The sequence below is a fragment of the Anomalospiza imberbis genome, chromosome 1 (genome assembly GCF_031753505.1).
Source record: "Anomalospiza imberbis isolate Cuckoo-Finch-1a 21T00152 chromosome 1, ASM3175350v1, whole genome shotgun sequence".
Lineage (NCBI taxonomy): Eukaryota > Metazoa > Chordata > Aves > Passeriformes > Viduidae > Anomalospiza > Anomalospiza imberbis.
In genome coordinates this window covers 105,172,484-105,193,290 of record NC_089681.1, presented here as the reverse complement: position 1 = coordinate 105,193,290, position 20,807 = coordinate 105,172,484, and the positions used below count along the sequence as shown (strand labels likewise).

The 20,807-nt window shown below is 42.3% G+C and overlaps 1 protein-coding gene across 1 annotated transcript in view; it reads left to right on the top strand.

The window, feature by feature from the left end:
- Positions 1–20,807, top strand: part of EEPD1 (endonuclease/exonuclease/phosphatase family domain containing 1) — a 63,145-nt gene that overhangs the window by 14,552 nt on the left and 27,786 nt on the right. Inside the window, exon 2 of the mRNA XM_068203738.1 lies at positions 18,229–18,280. Coding sequence (XP_068059839.1) covers positions 18,229–18,280 — 52 coding nt within the window. The remainder of the gene's footprint in view (positions 1–18,228; positions 18,281–20,807) is intronic.

The window sequence follows — 20,807 nt, the reverse complement described above, 5'->3', positions numbered from 1 at the left end:
TGGCTTGCCAACAAGAAGCACAAATGTTCAGCAGTGGTGGGGCTGGGTTTCAGCAGGAAGAAATGCCATCTGCCCATCCCCCTTCTTGCAGCCCCTCAGAGGTTGATCCACACCTGGTTTGCCGTTTCTTTTTGTGTGCTGGTAGCATGGGGAAATAAAAGCAGGTTAATGGGACAGGGAGGAGGGTGCTTTCAACTGAACTGGCCTTTTTTTTTTTCCCAAACCCAGATACAAGCAGAGAGAGAGAACAAGGTAATGAATAAATAGATATATTCAGATGTCTTTTCAAGGACATCTTTCAGTGCAGGGATTTGACCTTGGAGGTTTAGATTGTGTCATTTATAAGATGGTGGCCTTGAGGTCAACCCACCTGATACCTGAAGGTGTGGCTCCAGAAGACTGCACAGCTCTCAAGGCATTCACAGGTCCAAAGGGAAAGAAGAATAAGGGAAATTTATTCCAGCTAAGTTCTATCACCTTCTCCTGCCTTCTAGCAGGTCAGGAGTTCAGGTGAAATTAGAAATTCTGGTACATCTGGCTGTGCTACTGTTCACTCTGCTGCTCCTTCAAATGTTATTAGCTGTGTGTATTTGGAGTGCTGAAGGAGACATTTAAAGAGAGGGAAGCTGGTACTGAAGCTGGGATTTTTTTGGGGTTTCTCCTAATAATGAGAACCTGGAAACATCTGTAACCATGAGCACCAGCCAGCATGACTGGGATCCCTAAATCAATGGTGGTTCTATGGTGGGTCCTATCTATTCCCTAAATAGATGTTGGAGCCTCCTTTGTAGTGTCAGGCTCTAATCTTCAAGTTTTGCCTCTTAGGAATATTCAAAAATGGTGAAGATAGTTTCGGAAAAAATAGCAGGGTTAACTCAGAGCTTCACTTAACAATTTTGCAGGTCTGTTGTGATCTGTAATCTCACACTTTTTGCTTTCATCCCTCAGAGCATGTCCTATAGAATAGGCTGTGTTACTGGGAGATAGGACAGCTAAAGTGGGAGGTGGGTAGTCAGTCAAATCCCACAATGATATCATGATCTTAGATTGGATATTAGGAAAAATTTCTTCACTGAAAGGGTTGCCAAGTATTGGAATAGGCTGCCAAGGGAAGGGGTTGAGTTGCCAACCCTGGAGGTACTTAAAAGATGTGTTGATGTGGTGCTTAGGGACAGGGTTTAGTGGTGGACTTGGTGCTGTCAGGTTAATGTTTGGAGCTGGTGATCTTGCAGGTCTTTTCCAGCCTAAATATTTCTATGATTCTATCCGTTGCCGCTGTGAGCTTTGGGTCACATCCTGGTGTGATGTAAAGGGCACAGCAGTCAGAGACACATTCCTCCACCTCCTCCAGCTAACCCACATCCCTTTCACCTCACATCCTGTAGACACGATGGGTATTTCCCTTTTTGAAAGAAGGCTTTAAAGCATTATTGTGTTTTGGGATGGGGGTAGGGCAGAGAAGAAATCAAAAGCCCAGCATGGTGGCTTTGCTGACTTAGGAAATCAGATGGTTTGCCTCGTGAGAGATTTCTTCAGTGCAGAGCTGGTAGTGAGGTGGTGGTTTGTGGCAATGTTTTCCTGCCAGAGGGAGGGGTAGATTGATCCCAACAAAGTGTTGGTTCTGCCTCATGGTGTAACGAAACTCCCTTTGCACGCTGTCTTTGTATCTGTGCACGCACAAGTTGTCCCCGTTTGCTCATCAGAACAGGTTGTCTCTCTGCTTTTGGTTGTGGTCAGCAAACTTCAGCTGGTGGGATGGTGGGAAGTTTTGTAGTGACCCAGGCTCTGGGAAGAGCACTCTGCCATCCTTTTAAATGAAGGGAGGAGCATCACTGCTGAAGATCTGTTCCAGTGTTAGATCAGCCTCTTTTTCTGCCCATGCTGACTACTAAAATGTGTCATTTTTTTTGCCTGAACTATTTGTGCTTTTCTCTGAAGAGAAGGGCCATTTAAAATTCTCCTTTCTGCTCCCTTCTTCTACCCTGCTTTTCTGGGAAAGCTGTCCTTAGCATTTTTCTCTGTGCTTATGTCATGAGATATGTAACATATGTTGTCATTTCCTCCCAATGTTCTCCTAAAAGAGGAAGACATGACTGCAGCCTCTGTAGCCTTTCTTCCCCAAGGGTACTGCTTCTTTCCTCATCCTCCAATGTCACTACATGATCATTTGTGCATCTGGTACTGTCCAAGTGAGACCAACCAATCTTGTCATCATTGCCTTACTGAGCATCCTGTGGACTTGGTAAGAGGTTGGCTATGACCTGTGGTGTCACCCAGAGACTCATCCTACCTCTTTGCTCCATTAGGGCTCACTTTTTTGTTTCCTCATGCTCCTATCCCCAAGGATGGTGCTGCTTCATGGTGACCTTACTGAGATGCCAAAATTGCCATCTTGCACTTGGCTTTTTTATTCAGGGAAGTGACTGAATGCTGCTGTACCTGCTTGCTTTTCATCATCTGTGACATGGCCAGTCTTTTCCTGAATATTGGGGTTTCAGGCATTGGGGATGCACTTGTGGTTTTCCTTACTGGCTTGTATGTATATGCCACAGTAGGGTTATCATTTGCTTAGTATTTTATTGATTAAGCTAGTGAAGCTGGTGAGCCCCAAGGGACCACAGGCAGTTCAGGTGTAGGTTAAGATTCAGGAAGCCCCAAGTGCCTGATTGGCATTGTGTATGAGAGAAGCCAGCCTGATGGGGGACTGTGCCTTCCCAGCTGCTATTCCATGGACACCTCTTCATCAGGAGAACATGTGAATGTGGAGGTTTTCCTTCTCTCCTGCCCACCTGGACTGCAAACCAACATCAGTCCCACTGAAGTGATTAATGTGTCTGGAAGCTTCAGTACCCTGAAGATGTGTGCTGCACATGTGCAAAAAACTGGAATGCTTAGCCAAGGTGAATGGAAAGGAGAAAGAGCTTCTGCCTCCAAACCTCTTCTCCTTTCTGAGCCTTTAGTCATTGAGCAATAAACAGGAAAAGGAATGAAATCACCATTTTGATGCTGTGCAGGTATGCTAGAGTTATGCCCTATTAATTGTTCAGTAAACTTTATTAACCTTTCTTACCCTGCTAGGACTTACAAAACATCAGGAACTTCTTTCCCTTACAGTAGTGCAGAGGCTGTGTGGTGTGTGTGCTATTTTTCTCTTTCTCTGTAAAGCAAAAAAGATATGCTGTTTGCTCCCTTGCTTAACCAAGGGAGATAAGAGAACTTCCTCTTATTCAGTCCTGTGGCAATGCAATCCCAACCAAATATTATCCAGCTGAATTTAAGCATGTGGAGACATCTGCCTTTGGCAATTTTAATTTTTATTAGTGAGAGAGAGTGAGAGTCAGTGTTTCCCCTCTTTCAGTGTGAATCCTAGTAACCCCTAAGATGTCTGGCTGGATCCCTGCCTGTGCAGGGTTATTTCAGTTCAGGCAATGCACACTGCTGCAGCTCGTGGCAGGCTGCATCCACTCACAAGCAAAGCGCCTTAAATCTTTGCCCTACACACACTGTGTAGCACAAATAAGAAGATGCTGAGAATCATGTGTTTAACAAAATCTCCTTTCCATGGCTCTTTAAAGAGCTTTAAAAAGAGATTTATTTTTTTAAAATCCCCAGCAACCGCAAAGTCTTTTAAAATTAGAAGGATTTGGAATTTTGCTTTTAAGTTTACCTGTACCCTCTCTAAAGAAAAACATTTGGTGACAGCTGACACAGCTGAATCATGTTTATTGCCCACTATTATGCATCTGGTAAAGAAGATATGACAAGACCATAAATCTTTCATTTTTTACTTAGTGGATACTAGCAGGCTGGTTAAATAGAATTCCTCCATAGATGTAGTCCTCTGCAATTTATGTCACAGTAATTTCTACAACTTTGTATAGTAATTGGTTACATACACACATGCATGCTGGCTGTGCACTGCAGCAGTTGCAGCAGTTTGCAGGCATCAGTGTTTATTAAAAGCTTTAAAATAAAGTTAATGACCCTTTCCATTCTCCCAGCCTTTATGATTTCTTAGGTGTTCTGATTTTGGTTTGAATTTTTGTTTATTTTGGCTTTTTTTTTTTTTTTTTTTAATAGCATGGCCATTTAGGATTAAGCTGCAGCTGTTCAGTGTTTGGGGATTTATTTGATGCCCTTTGAGAAGGAGAGAGTCTTGGACATCTGTTGCTTAACAGGGCCTTGCTGAGAAGAAGACTCTGACACTTCCTGTTGCTGTCCTGTGCTTCTAAACTACCACTTGTTATCCACCAGGATTTTCCTCTGCCTCCATAATTAATCATCTAAAAAACAGGGCTTGCAATTTGTAATCAAAATTATAGCTAGGAGCTATTTGACTAAATTGGGGGGCGGGGGGAGGAGGAAGGGGGTCTACTACAAAGATCAGAGGAGTGATCCTAATAGTGAAGAGTAAATGCTGAAGTAATGAATAATGCATTAATGCTGTCCTTAAGTCAGAAGTAGGAGCCCTGTACACTATATAATTAGCACTTATATAATGTGTATGCATTCCTGCTCTGTAAAATATCTAAATGAGGCACTAAAACATGAGGTGGTCTAAGTGGAGTAGACTGGCTGGGAACTGTAGCCACTCTCTGGGTCTGTCCTACCTCCTCTCTGACACGATACTGGATGAGTGCCGTCACTTCTCTGTGGCTTCAAGCACTTTCTGATCAGTGAAGAAGCAGCACATGTCCCTGAGATCTCCCGCTAGCTTCTTGTTACTCTTTCTTAGCACCCAGAGCTGATCCAGGTTAATCTGGGAGTTTCTTGTCTGCCAAGTAAATTGGCTTCACTTAAACAGCTGCTGAATACAGCTTGCGAGCAGGAGTGGTGACTGCTCAGACCACTCAGTTGTCTGCAGTTGCAAGAGACAGCCAGACTACGCTCTGGCTATTTGGGACATCACCACTTGTTGCTTCTGTAAAGCATGTGGAAATCCACAGGGAATGGTGTATGAAGACATTAACTTTAAATTACACAGGCAGGAGAGCTTCTGTGTCCTGGGAATATGGCACGGGGAGAGGTTTTCTGGGTGGTCACCTCTGGCTTTTGATCAGTCCTGCTGCCCATTGAGGGAGACAGAGCCCTGCCATACAGCCACCCCAAGAGGGTGGATGTGGCCAGCATGGTCATGGTGCTGGCACAGGGAGCAGCGTGCCTGGGCAGTGCTGTTGTGTTTCAGCATGATGCTGCTCTGCCTGGCCTTGTTCAGCGTGCTGTACTATTCATTATCAAATTCGGGCACTTGGACACTGACACTAATTCTCATTTTGCTTTTTTTTTGAACACCCTGACAAATGCAGGGGTTCTGTTTGCTGTAAAGTAATGATTCATGCTCTTGAAATTGTAGGAATTGCTCTAGAAATTACATGGGGTTCTGGCTTTGTTGCTGTTCTTCCCATTCACCTGGAGTTTCAGGAGGCTCCACTTTGATGGCATTCCTCTTGAACTTCCACAGAACATGGCTTTTCCTTAGGACCGAGGATAAAGTGTAAACTGTCATGCTTCTGTGCACAGACCTCTGCTGCAGGGAAGCATTTACTAGGCAGGCTGCTGTGCATGGTGTTTCTGCAGACATTGACCAAAAGATCTGCTTTTGTAACAGTGCCAATTATCACAGGCAGCATAAGCTTCTGTGTGTGTACGCATATAACACTCTTGATTTGAAACTTGCTTTCCACATATAAGTATTCCACAATTTAAAACTCTCAGTGATAACTTCCATCACAGAAACTTAAGATTTTTCCACTTCTCTAGGAGAAATAGATCACTTTAATGAGGCTCCTTAACTGATGGAGTTTGTCCTGATCTCAAAGTCATAAGATACTAGAACAAAGAGGCTGCTGTGATAAGTGAATGTAAAGTCACTCAACTGTGCTATTTGCTAAGCACATTATAGAACAAGGGGAAAAACCTTCTGCTGTGCTTTCTTCAAGGAAACTTTTAACATGGCACATTCATAAACCCATGCCAGAAAATGCCACACAGTTTAGGCTAGCTCCTAGCAGGAGCTCAAATAAAGGATTAGTTGCCCTCCACCTACCTCATTCCTGGGGTGTGACTGATTTGACTGTGGTCTCGTTGTTGGTGAGACATCTCTCTTGTGTATCTTCTGGTCAAATATTTCACAACATCATGTCATCTGCTGTGGAGAGCAGCTTCAATCTTGACAGCAGGCTGCAGCCCAGAAAGCCTGGGAACCACCAGCTAAGATGCTTATATGGACAGTGGTGGCATCCTGTTATGAAAGATGAGAGCAGCAGGGAAAGCAGAAAAACCCTTTGCCTTCCTTACCATGCGTCTCTAAAGAATCTGGCACAGGCTACTGTTGAGGCAGGGGAAAGAATACATTACTTGACCCCTGTATGTGGTCAGATAAGCCTCTTCCTTTGTCAACAAAGACCGTTTGTGGCAGTAGATATTTACCATGCAGGATAATTATCCTTTTTGATGACTAATTAGTTGTTATGCTCTATAACAGTGTGTAATTTGAGGGAGTGGCCACTGTGGCAGATGGTAGCCCTTGAATCCAGAAGATCCTGAAGAAACTCAGCTGTGTCAATGAAGGCCTGTGAAAGCTCAAGTGGAAGCCCATAGCTCAGCACTGCAGGTAAAATAACTCCCTGCTTTACTACAAATGGGCAGTTTGTTGGTTTGGGATCTTTAAAACAGACATTAAAAGAAGCTTCCTCACTCAGAAGCTGGTGCAGCACTGGAAGATGTTATCTCAAGGTCATGGTATCTTAGTGTTTTAGAGGTTTTCAAGACTACAGCTGACCTCATGATAGCCCTGTGTTGAGGACACTGCTGCATCAAATGGTCTCTTTTGACCAATGTTCCTGTGTTTGTGGCTCTGTAGTACTGCTAGAGACAGGCACTCAGGATTTGGTTGGTAGAAGATTCTTCTCTTTGCCACACACTGTCTTAAGGAATTTTCTGAGATGCAGTAGAAAAAGTGAAAGGTAGCAGCCTGTGGAAATAGGCCATAGTCTGCCTGGCTGCATGTTTGCGTTGCTTCTACTTTCTTTTTGAGTGGTCTGTCCCTTCTGCTTGGTGTATCTCTGCCAGCAAACTGAGCAGAGGCTGGTTTGAGGACAGCTGTTGGCTGGGAGAGTGTCGACTCAGCCAGTTTTTCTGACTTTGAGAACTGAGGACGGATTACATTTGCTCCCGGATTAGAGTTACAGCTATGTGATGCATCCACTGGAGGTTTAAATCAAAACCTTTTCGTGTTACTCTGATACCAGAGCAAAGGCTATATGCAGTTGTGGCTTTTGGCTAGCCAGAGGCTTAAGCTTCACATAACCCTCATCACACTTCAAAGTCATTATTGAAGTACAAAACAACTGGACTGATAGACCGTCTGGTCTGTTATTTGGGTTAAAGTTATATAAATGGCACTTCAAATGCCCCATAAGCTAAATTCCCTTTTCTAATGTAGTTTCATGTGATATTGTAGATGAAGCTGATAGGATACTTTTGTAATTAGCTCTTGGAAAGAAGGCTTTTAACTTCTTACCATTATTTGACAGGTAGTTTTCTTATCTAATTTGTGCTTTCTGTGGGCTCTTGCAGATGCAACCTCAGTATTGGCTGGCTGTTGTTTTCTGACTACAATATTCTTTGCATTTCTGGCAACCTAAGAGCATAGCATCAGTGTAAACAAAATTCTTTATGGCTTAACATCAACACCACTTGTAAATAGTAGTGAAGACTGACAGAAGGCTTAGATTGTTTTCTGTGGCTTTTCTGACATTTAAAGGCTTGGGTGCATGCAAGATGGAGCAGTGTCATCTTCACTGGTATGCAGAACTTAGGTTTTCTGCCTTTGCTGCCTCTGGCCTGCTCCTCTTCACAGTTTTCCATTTCTTCACATTTTGTTTTGGACTGCGCAATTGATCTGTGTTTTAGGAGGATAATATTCATATTCATTCAAAGCTTGGGTTGCTCTGTTTTCAGTAACCTTTGTGTGGGCTAGTTGAGTGACAGTTTTGAGGAATTCTCATCTATTGTGACCTTTCCTTCACCATCTGGGATAGATGCTGTAAAGAGAGCACCCCAGTTGTTGGCAGTGGGTCCTGACGCCATTCCTGTGTGTGGAGCAGCAGATGGTGCTGACTGACGCTCCACTGTGTTTACATGCAGACTCGATAGTGTTAGGCTAGGCCTGCACTGGAGACTTTTGTTGGAGTAGTAATGCATGAGTGTTATCTTGTTAAATCCACGCTTTCCACCCTCTCACGGTGACAAGGTCTCAGTCATCTTGACAAAGTCTTTGGATGCCTGCCCCTGCCCTTGCAGAGCACTGGTGTTAGGGTGTTGTCACCAGCTTCCCAAGCTCCACTGTAGGAATACAGGTGAGCTGGCTTTTGGCCACTGAGTGGGAAGTTCTTAAAACATACGGGCTATCTGCTAATACAGTTTCTGCTTTGTTTCCCACCTGTTATAATGATGCACTTCATTTTAGCCTTTTTGTCAAAATGTCCTTGAATTTGTAAAACAACATAAACTGCTCGTGAAAGAGCCATGGAGAAAAGTGCACTTGACCAAAGCACTGCTCTTGGTTTCTGTAGTGCTCCTTTTCCCTCATCACAGTGCCTCTCCTCAGTAATTTTGTAGGGTCTCTTGGAGCATTTCTTGTGTACATTCTTCTGTTTTAATACTCAGTGTTTAGCATCTTCTACCATCTTAAACAATTCCAGTCTGGCACGAAGTCTTCTGCAAAAGATGCGCATATGAAATATACAATGGCTGTGGCGCTTTGCCAGCCTCTTCGAGGTAGCAGCCAGCTCTTGAGGGTCAATCTCTTTCTTAAGAGTGTGCTGTAAAAAACTGCAGAGTTCTGTACCCAGATTCAGCCAGGAAGCTTCAATGCTTTCTGCACAACACCAGGATAAATCTTAGTGGCACTCAGATGTTACCAGCTGATCGTAGTTGTACCACCATAAAGATGCACCATTGCACTTGAGCAAGTATTTTGCAAAGCAAACTGACTTTCACTGTATTTCTTTGTAATGATTTTAACTGTGTAAACTCGTTTCTCTGAGATGAGGCTCTGCATGTATGGCAAAGTAATACTGCCTTAAGTTTCTGAGGCTGAATACAGGGCCATGACAAACTTTCACATAAGAGCTTGGTAGCATATGGTTCATGTACCTAACAGAGAAAGGGAAGTAGGCTATTCCAAATCACATTTTATTTTGCAGGGACACAGAGGTATATTTTTAAAGTAGAGTCCCAATTAACCACTTTACCTCCCTAAGCCCCATAATTTTGCTGGAAGCTTTTTAATTCACGGCAGAATGGAAGTGTGGTGGTGTGCCCTTTCCCAAGCATATCCATTTATTTAACTAGAGACTACTCAGTTTTTCCACTGCTGCTGTAGGGTAGGATTGGGTGGGAGAAGGTGCTGTTTCTGGAACTAGAAGACTCTACCCCAGCAGGGAATGATTCAGAAAATCCAGAAAAAGAGCCAAATGCCAGAGACTGCATACACTATAACATAATGACTATATTTGGAAGCTCTAAGTCACCTTTGATTTTTATGACCTTCTAATTTTTTGTTTTCAGTGTTGGTCTCCTCCCTTGTTGGACAGATTTGAATAATTCAGTGCAAGTTAAATAAGCTGTTCATGTCCAGTTTTAATGACTCAGAAGAAATCAATGTTGCCACAGACACAACATTCTCTGTGAGTCTTTCTCTTCCTGTGGAATTACAAGGAAACAGGCATCTTTTGAAAAATTTAAAAAAATCCTGTGACTGTGGACATTATACAGAGGAATGTGCCCAACTTCAAAACAACTGCGCATAAGGTGAAATGGTTTGGATAAAGGCATTATTGCTCTTAGCTAAATATAATAAGAAATTAAATACTGAGGAGGAAAAGTGCATTTTATTATTAGATGAATTAAACTAAAAGGCGACTCCCCCCCTTTTTGTAATGCAGGCAACTGATTTTTGTTTGCTGTCTGTCAGAAGTGAGTTGCAACAACTGGTGTAATATTTTTACATGCATAAATATAACACACATACACACAGATGCACCACTTGCAGCAGTATTCTCTTCTGTTGCCTGAATTATCATGTAGCGAAGTGTTCGTCACAGGAGCAATCAGTGAAGGTGGAGGTGGAAGTGGTGACAAAGAAGCCTGCTGGACTGTCACTCAAGAGTTTTGAATGATTTTAGGAGTTCAGCTGCATTGCCACTGCATGTACTTGGTTCCTGTTAGTATTTATGTATGGACAAGATTGCTGTGTTTAGTATAATTTAATATAGGTATTTGATGTACTGTTTCTTTAGGTTAATATTTTGTAGGTTACTATTTTGTAGTCATTATGTTCCTGGCAGTCTCAGGCCTTTTGTGGTTTCATCTCATGCGTTTGGGAATTTGGGACATATTTTCAGCTGCCTAGTCTATTTTAAACTCTCTTTTAAAATTAAAAAAAAATCAACAAATAATGGGTTAGAACAGATTGATCCTTTTGAGTCATTTGCCTAATTAACCTTTGCCTCTCAGGAATCAGCTTTGATTCTGTTCAATCAAGTGCAATGTATCCCAGCCCTTAATAACCAGCATTTCTTCTAAGGACCTTGGAAGTCTTCCCTGACTTTTACTTTTCTAACTGCTGCCACTCTCTTGGCATCCCACCAGTTTGCAGAGACTGAATTGGAGGAGGACAGGAAAGAATAATAACAGGATATTAAGAGAAAAGGCCATAGGATGTCCTCTAACTTAGTCAAGTGTTTCTAAAAAGTACGGTTAGCACAGTGCTTGAGTCTTCAGTACTCTGTACCTCAAATGCAGATTTATGGACCTAACAATGAAAGAAAGGACAGTATTACAGTATGCATTGCATGCAGCCAAAGGATGACCCTTCTGTGACTTCTTGTAATGTAAAAGTTTGAGGGAATCTTCAGAGAGAGTTTATATAAGTAGAAATGATGTCCTGTCTTCTTCCCCCTTACCTGAAAAAAAGAAAAAAATTAGGCCCAAGATCTGATCCTCTGTGTGCAGAAAGAGGTAAATAGGACTCTTCTTTTTGCTCCTAACCTACTCTCTCTGATAGAGCCCCCTAGAATTTGTACAAATGTCCTGAAACAGCCTCACAACTCAGGAGACACCTTTTCTGGGTAGATGCATAAGACTGATGTTGCTTTGGGCTCACAGAGATTTTCTAAGTTTTGAGGAGCTCCCCTCTTAATTTTGCTGAGTGTGATCTGCTCTGCTTACTGATGTAGTGAGAAAGTCTGTATGCACAGCAGCATGGATTTCATCCATATGGAAATAGCTTGGGTCGGGTGTTTCCAAAGAGGTGGTCAAGAAGGCTTCCAGGTCTCATTATACGTGGGCATTCACATGTTTTCTGCAGTTGGTTGTGGTTTGGGTCATTCTCAGCATGTTTTATTCCCTTTCAGTATTCTAGGAAGAAGTTTGCTGTTCTTGCAGACTTTGGGTTTTCTCTTGTGCCTTGGGAATACACAATGTTCAGAGTTTATGATTCATTGTTCTGTTCCTGCAATGATACAGCTGCACTGAAACCACAGCATCAGCTGAACATAAATCAGATCCTCAATGCAGAGTTCATAGATCCTGCAAAGTGATGGCTTTGCTGCAAGTTTAGAGCAGAGAACAAGTAGAGAGCATTCCTGAACCCAGAGAACCACTGAAATAGGAAAGAGATGAACTATTTCAGTTGCCTCCTGCCTTGTAATGCTGCTGTTCTCCCCCTTCAACTCTCAGTAGTAACCATCCATAATTCATGTTTTCCTTCTTCTAGTTCCATTACAGTTTCCTTTCTCCCCATGACAAGTACTTCAATCACTTGCATAATGTAATAGGATCCATGAATGCAAACATCTGGGTGGGAGTGTTTGTGTGGCCTGCACTACATTGCCAATTTGCTTGATGGATTTCGGCTTCTCTGCTCCTTCCATTTACTCCTGGTTCCCTTTCCAGCTGCAGTGTCTTGATCTGCTTTTTGGTTTCAGACCATGCTGCAGGCAAATCAGCAATGACTAGACATTGAAGAATATCTGCTTTCATCCCAATGAGGGAGCTTCAAAAAAAGTAGCCCTAAATAAATTCACCTATATATAGTTGTGTATATATATATGAATGTTTCAAAAATTATATATAACATGTATGTGTTCTTTTTTATGTGTATCTATAGTACAGATAGATATAAATGCATTTAATATGTAGGAAATGCAGCTCCCTGATTTTATCATAATTTCTTCTTACTGTGGATATATTTTTTCCTGAGAATCTCCTAACATATTTTGTTGTGTCATTAGCTGGCAGTTAGTCCCAAAGCAATATGGCATGGTATTCCCATCCAAGCCCATCAGCTTACTTCAGAAACTCTCTAGTGGCTTCCAGCAGCCATTAAGATGTGGCAGTGGACACAGTTTTTCCTTCCATTTAAGCAGTTATTGAGAAGATGCAGATGCTTTTATTGAAAAAGGAGAAACTGGGTTTTTTTTTTTCCTCATCCAACTTCACGTGGTAGATGAAGGAAGTGTACGAGGCTGAAAGTCATTGAGCATGCTTTTCTTTCCTCCTGCTTTTGTTTTTATGGGGGTGTGAGTGAATAGGGTCTTGGGGGGAAAGACAACTTTGTAAATGGGATATGCCAGCAAAAATAAGATGTATTTTTACAGTCCATGCATTGATGAAAGACTTAAAGGTTGGTCCTTCACTGTAAAGGCTTCCCACTTAGGTGACCCATTGCCCTGGTCAGTGTGGGCAACCCCAAAAGAGGAGTGGCACAGATCCTGTTGCAGCCCCAGGGTGCTCAGACTTGCTTGCCCATCATCTCACCGTGTTAAACTTAGTCTGGTAAGTACTATTGGCGGGAGCCTGTTGTTCTTTCACCTACCCTTGTGCAAGTTAATCATCACAGGGGCAGACAGAGTCAGAAGAGAAGACTTGGGTCCCGTTAGTCATTAGCAGTAAGGTCCAGCAGCAAGTCTATACTTAAAACAAACAGCCAAACAGAAAAAAACCCCACCCCCACGCCCTCTATACACACCAACCCCCCCATATTCCCCCACATTTGTTTAAGCCACTAGATCTGTGTTTATCTGTGTTTGCTACTTTTGGGCTGTTGGCTTTCCCTGCTCTCCATGTATTTCTCTAAGCATCTCATCACAACCGTTAACCTCAGGCTGTTGACAGCTGGGGCAGCGGGGACCACCAGAGCCCTCACAGGGAACACGTACATGCATGGGGTGCTTCCCCATCCTTATTGTTACTCACCCCATCATCTGGCAAGTGTCAAAGGAAACACAGGGACTGTGGTGTGAATGGTGATGAGCGTGCCCTTTCAGCAGCACAAGGGGAGACTAAGGTGAGGGATGGGGAGTGCTCCCTCCCAGGTACCAGGTACCATTAGCATAGCTCAGCTGCTTTTTTGTTGTTGTTGTTTTTTTAGTCCAACTCTCACATTTCATGCTCATCTCTTAGAGCAGAATAGATTGATGAGCAAGGCTGGTTTGGATAGGTTTCCAGATACAATTCTGGCCTACAAGTTTGGTGGCCCAAGTGGTTTTGTCCTGTTTTTTTTTGTTAACTAGTTCACACATGTGTCTGTTAGTAAACACTTCAATTACTTTCATTCATGCTCTACTCTTAGATATTTAAGTGTTCCATAAAGCTTCACTGTGGGCCATGATACATTTGTGGGATCTTATCTCAAGATCAAAGAGGAAGAGTTTGTAGACAAAAAGTACGGGAGAAAGGAATTATTTAATGTTGCTCGAAATGGTTTGGGATTTAATGGTTTTTGCATGGGCTATTTATAATAATGTCTGTGAGTCTAGCTGAAGCAAGATTTGGTGCAGCTGTACACTGAAGAAGGTGACAGAAAAGCAAGAGAAATCAAATGGCATTTCTCAATGTTGTTAACTTTAGGCTTATGCACTGGCTGATAGAAAGCATGAGGGCTTTGGAAAAATTCAGGCCTTGAGCAAAGGTATGTAATTAAGCTTTTGTAGGGCACCATTGTGAGGCCAAGTGTTTGCTTAAACATTTCACTGAGTCTCTGATTGCTGAATGTAATGCTTCACATTTTCCTCACTTTCTCCTCTTTCCCCTTTCCTCAAAATTGCCATGTTCTGCACTGAATGGAAGCCTCAGCTCCATGCCGTGCTCAGCTCAGCAGAAATAGGTCACTGTGCTCACCGATGATCTGCTCTGGGGACCCTCTCTCTTGATAGTGGCAACCACATGACCTGTGTCTATAATGGCTGCAGTTCTAGGTCTGTGCAGGGGTGGTCCAGAAACTGACTGTAATTCTAAAAACCTTTCTATCCCTAAAGCACTCTTCAAGCTGATTTTGGAGGAAGCACCTTCTCTTCCTCAGATGAAGACCTGAGGTGCATTTTGCATGGATGGATCTGAGATCTGCCTTGTGCGGCAGTCTCAGTCTATCCCATCTGCCTTGCTGCAGAGCCATAGGTTCACTGGTTTGCAGGCAGATGACCCTCTAGTGGTTCTTGGGAAAGCCCCAACATTCCCCACTGCAAGAGCAGATGGGATTTTGTGGGCAATGTGAATTCAAGCTGGGAAGTGAAGCTCAGTGCAAATTAAATGTGGTCATGATGGCTCAGGGTGAACAGGAATTCATCAGCAGGCAAGGGACCTATCTGCAAGTTTGCAGTGTTGCAAAAGACTGCCAGAAAGACTTAAATTACTCCTGGGTATGTGGGATTAAAAAGAGAAACCCAATGCTACTTGTTTTTGAGTAGGAAGACTTTGAGGAAAGGATTGCAATGATACCCTGAGGTGTAGAAATGTGCTGTAGCTACAGGCATTTGCTCAGCACTGTGACTAATCTTCTGGAAACCAAAAGGAATTCCCGTAGAGGAGAATGCCGTGCGTCACCCATGGCCAAAAAAAGAGGAGTCATGTTTCCTTGACAGCACATCATGTTTGCATATTTTCAGTGCTGGAGGAGAGTCCTTCATCCTGATCACTGCATGTTTTCAAGTATTTTGAGTGTGCCTGGGGTGCCAGGATATTAATTTCAATAGCTTTGTTTAAATAGATCATGTAAGTAATTCAGTCAGTGAGTATTTATAATAGAGTTTCAGATTCAAGCAGAGGCATTTTCAGTATAATTACTCATATTACAGGTTTCTTAACCAGTATATTTTAATGCTGGTAAGTTAAAGCAGACTCTCCAGGAGCCCTAAGGTTTCTTTGGAAAATACGACTTTTCTACAACTTTATTCATGAGTTAGCATTTGCACAACACGGGTGAGGATGAAAGAAATAATACCAAGGATCTATATAAACAGAGTAGTACTTAAGTGTTGTATTGTAGTCTGCAAGACCTTGGGCTTCAGCATTGGCTTTTAGTAACTATTTGCATTTCATTTGAGATTTTTTTAATTGGAGACTTCCTCCCCCTCTCTCCCCCCAGTTACTGACTGTATTCCCATGTAACTTGAAATCCTTGGTGAATAAAAAAGATACAAACAGCAAATGAAGTTATGAGCTGCTCTCAGTGGTTGTAAGATTGCTGATGTGGTGCTTAAATAAGCAGCTTGACTTCTTTTTGAAGCATCAAATGCCCAAAGCAGCAGCCTTGAAAGAAGCTGCTTTTCCAAGCTGACATTGCATCGAGGTAGCTCATACTAATGTTACTTGGAATTGCTGGAAGAAATAGCAGTAAATAACTGGTCATCAAGAGCAATTTTCCAGGTAATGTGCTGTAATCCAATGGACAGAGACAGCATCTGTGATGGTGCTTTAAGGAAAGAAGGATCTTGCAGCTGGTTGTATAAGGGGTGATACTTGTGTTTGTAGATTCCTTTTGACCAAGAAAAAATACCTGAGGAGAAAAGAGTAAAGTAATGGGCAAACATTGGTCTCAATTTGTAACAGCAGAGGAAGTCTTTTTCTCTCCAGGAATCAAACCAGTGTTGCTGCAAATCATGCAGCAACTCTGAATTGAGATTTGATTCGGACCCTGCATATGCAGTATCTCTGTAAGATGTAAACCTTTGTATGGTTTCTTCACCTCTGAACAAGGGTACAGCATCTCCATAATATAATGAAATAAAGTAAAAAGATTCCTGCTTCCTGTTTAGTTAATTGCTTCTGTGTGACTGGATACTTTTAAAAAAAAATACATACCAGTTGAAAAAGTTCTTGTGGGGCTTTACAGGTGTAAATGGGAAGGAAGGTAGGTTTTTACAGTGAGATGATGATTTTTAATGAAAGTGGTACTTGCTTTTAGGGCAGTCTACATCTTCTGTAGCTATTGAGTGTCAGCTAACTCACATAGAACGATCTAGAAATAAATCAGTCTGTTTGTAGAAGCATCCACAGTCTTGATGGATTTGATTAAGTAATCAAAAAGTCTAGCTTCAAAAAAAGAAATACAACAGTAATATGCATAGCCCCAACCCATGTATACATAGACTTTAAGCCACCTTTGCAGCAGCCCAGGGGGCTGTGAGCACCCTGAATGCATCCACGTGTGTGTTAGCCTACTTCCCTCTCACCCATCCAGTGTTTTTCTCAAGTGCACCACAACAGAGGTGAGTCATCCAAAATGAACAGGTGACTCCTGAATTAGAGACAGGTCTTGACTGTGGCTGCATTGTTCCTGCCTGGGTTATTGGAGTTTGTTCTCCAAGGTGCATCAGCTAAGTCTGCTTCTGAGTTGGACACAGCACTGCAGTGTATTTTAAATGGAACTGCCTTCTTTGCTTGCTGCCCAGCCCATCTTTATTTTGCATGCTGGCAGAATTGCAAGGAAAATTATGTTTAAATATACCTTGTATTAGTTTTGTACTTTCCCTAACTGCCTTCCAGTGCATCTGAATGTGTGTGTGTGCAGCCTAGTGTGTTTACCAAAGAGTAACACCAAATCACATGCCCCCTGCTACCAGAGTGTTTGGGCTTTAATGGAATACCTTTTTCATTTTTCTGATTATCCCATTGTTTTCTGAACCATCTCCACCCTCTTTGTCTTAGTAGTAATAGTCTCTGCAGACTAGAAATTCATTGTCTGTGGCTATTTTATAATTCATTTGGTACAGGCTTTATATGATACCCTGAAGACACTGAAAGCTAGAAGTCCATTAAAGTGAAAGCACATTGGTGTTTAGGGATTAGGCTGTGAATACCTGCAGTGGAAAGCCATAGAAAGACAGGACTAGAACTATGCTTTGCCAGCTGCTGTTGCAGGATGGATGTACATAATTAGCATATAAGGTGCCACTGGATGCTCAAGAATTATGCAATATTGCTCTGAGGTTCTGAAAGGCTAATAAAACTTTTTTGTATTATATCATTTGGCAGGCTTCTATGTTGACTATTCACACCTTCTTGAATATGAGCTTTTAACTATACTGGCTTTTTACTGTGTCTGTGTGCAGGGTGGTGAGAGTAACTTAAACAATATTTATATGCATCATTTGATTCTTCTATTGCCATGCAAATGCTTTTGTATCTCTGGGTAAAGGAAATTATCCTCTGGAGTCCAAGGATAATATATTAAGTGGCTGGGTTTAAGGCTGGGTAAGGGAAGTGAGCCTGCGGAGTTGCAATACAGGTGTAGAATCTTATTTGAGTGAATCTCATAACCTTGTTGAAGTGAATGAAATTCAGTGTGCAGGATTTAGCCCCTAGAGGTAAACTTAGAAAAGATTCAGTAGAAGAAATTTGGGATTGATTGGCAAAGGGCATTACAAGAATAATCACTGAGGATTACCTTTCTATCCTAATTTTAAATGGTGGTGCACATTTCCCTGACCTCTCCCTCAAATTTCTTGAGCTGGGTTGTCTTAGCTACTGCACCTCATATATAATATTGTGAATCCCTGGAATGGCTTTCTGGGACTCGTAGAAACCTGTTCACACTGAGGAACAAAGCTGACTACAACTGGTAGAAATGTCTAGAATATTTTTCTGTGCTTGTCATTCAGAAGATCCTTTGGTGTTAATTTGGATATTACAAATGTAACGATTGATGCAGTTTCTCTGTAAGGCAAATTCAGATACACTTGTAACTTGGAAATCAAAAAAATCTGCTTGTGATAGCTAATTCAAGGCAAACAAAGTGACATTGTCTCTCTTGCTTTATTTTGTTTTATCATGAGCATTTCTTGTATTTCTTTTGTCAAGAGAGAAGATAAAAACAGCGCTTCAGTTCTGTAATTCTTGCAGTAGAGTGATTAATTCTCTTCTTCTCTCCGTTTTTTCTTACAGTATCAAGCTTTTGGCTGTGCAGGAGCTGGCTGACAGAGAAGCATTGGAAAAGGTATTAAAAATACATCTAATGCAATTATTGTAACAGATTTAAGCTCTTAAAGCCCTCTGTGTTAGTTGTGCTTCCTAACTTCATGGAATACCATGCTGCATAAAAGAGGACATCTTCCTAGCTACATAGTGTATGAAGGCAGAGGGTTGATGTTTTGTCTAAGCTGACCACGTGCTTTTGGTGTTTTCTGATTTTACAGCAAGCTTGGGGTAAGCAATGCTTAATAATAAGCAGTAACTAATAAATCCAGTGTTGCTCTTCATCCAAGGATATTGCAAACACAGCAGGCTCAGATCAGATACATGGAAGAAATTCTTTACTGTAGGGGTGAGAAGGCACTTAAACAGGTCCCTCAGGCCTGTGGATGCCTCATCTTGAGAAGTGTTCAAGGCCAGGTTGGATGGAGCCCTGAGGCACCTGGTCTGGTGAAAGGTGTCCCTGCCCATGACAGGGGCATTGGAACCAGATGATCTTTTAAGGTCCTTCCGACACAGACTGTTCTATGATGGCCTGCTTCTGGATGTAAGACCAGATTTCTTTTTGCTTTATGATTCTTCTGGCCTGGCATGTGGGACTGGACTCCCAGTGCTCATTCTGGAACCAGTGGCTTCCCTTCACTTTCTACACTAACTCCTTCACCTGCAAGACCAAGGAGCCAGCTATGAGGCAGGATGAGAGACCTTTTATGCAAAGAAAAGGATGCAAAGAAAACAAGTGGATTCTGAGCCCTGTTGGAAAAACTGCTGTCTTAGAGCAGGCACTGAGCTGGTCCTGATCCAAGCAGCTCCTCTGTACCTACGAGTGGTGTGGCAAGGCTCAGGGAGGAAGGAGCAACCCTTCTCTTGCCTTGAACACATCCTGGTCTGTGTGAAGGAAGAAGTCCTGCAGTGCTGTGTTCAGGCTGCATCTGCTGAGTACTCTAGAAATAATGAGTAAAACAAGATGCAGCAGCAGTGGGTGCTTCAGCCTTGTGCTTTGCCACTGACTGAGATGCATTTCACCAAGATTCTTCATACACCCAGTTAATTCACATGGGTCATCTCTTCGCTGGTGTTCATGAACTCTGATTTTGACTTGAAGAGGTAGATTTTGATAAAAGGCAGTGACACAGGACTACGCAGGAGACATTGTCGTTTTTCACACGTGAGCAAGACATGGTTCTCAACCACTCATTGTGCAAAGCAGGTTGATCTTAGCAAATTTCCATTGTTTGCAGCAGTCAGATTCTCTGGCCCCTCACACCCTGTACCCTTCCCACCTTTCCAACAGACCCATACCTCCCTTTGGCCTGATGCCTCCAAAAACATGGCCTGGCAAGGTTAAGTGACCTCAGCATGGTGGGGGTGGCAGTTTGGGGCATTGTCTGGAGCACTGCAGGAAGCTCTTCAGAAAGGCTCAGCCTCAGAAAAATTATCTTTCTAAATTGAGCTCTCTGAATATTTGATCTCTGCTTTCATACAATGCCAAGCTTAAAGAATTTAAAAGGCCTATGGAAAATAACAGGCTTGAATTATGTAAGTTCAAAGAAATTTGCTGTCTTTATTTTTTTTAAGTACAAGAGAGGAAAGAAGCCCACAGAATAGAACAAAATCCCTTGTCCAGCCTGCTTGCAGAGTCAGGTTTTGAGAACACTGTGCTGAGTTTTGTAGTCTTAAGTCATTATTTATCAGCATTATACTGCAGGAATAAAGAATATTATTAAATAATAATATTTTCATATTTATTCTAAGATGGGTTTTTCTGGTTTTCAAAGGTAAGTTTCCTTTAAATTCGCTATGGACATGATAACTTAAAACTGTTTGCTCTGTAGGACACTTTCCAGTCTGTCATAGATGGTTTTTGAACTTCAGAAACTTTCTTGTTTCTAAAATTTCCTGCCCAGTTTTGAAAGTGCTCTTATATATGTTTGACAAGTGTATGGAATCCTGGAGTGAGCAGAAGCCCCCTGCTGAACAGACTTAGGGGCTGCAGATCAGCTCTATGAAATCAAATCACCTTGAAGTTAAGTGCATGTGCAGCTAGTCTCTTGAGAACCAGGGCCTCAAAGCAGTGTCATAAAATTATTCTAGCCATGAATAACACAGGCAGACTGTGAGGTGAGGCACATGAAGCCAGTGGAGCTTCATCTCACAGTTGGAGCAGGCTGGGAGAACTTGCTTGAACTGTTGGGGTCTGGCTTGCTGGAAAAGGATTTTGTGCCATTCTGTCTTAGGTACTTAAGTGTCTTTAAAGGTTTCTCCCACCTTGGCTCTTGAAAATAAACTAATACACTTTGAGAAGCTTTGTGTCATGCAAAGACTCCATTTGTTTAATTTCCTAAACCCCAACATTTTGGCAAATTGGGCCAAAATGGCCCTTTAAGCTGAAGATCTACCACACTGGTGGGGTTTATGCCTGGTGTTGCCAAAACAGGAGGGATGATTGGCAAGGTTTAATTACAGCCTGTCCTGGATTAGAACAAGCTGGACTGACCCTTGGATGCTGCTCATGAGCTGGTTTGTTTTTCTGGGGTACCACAGGCTCCTGT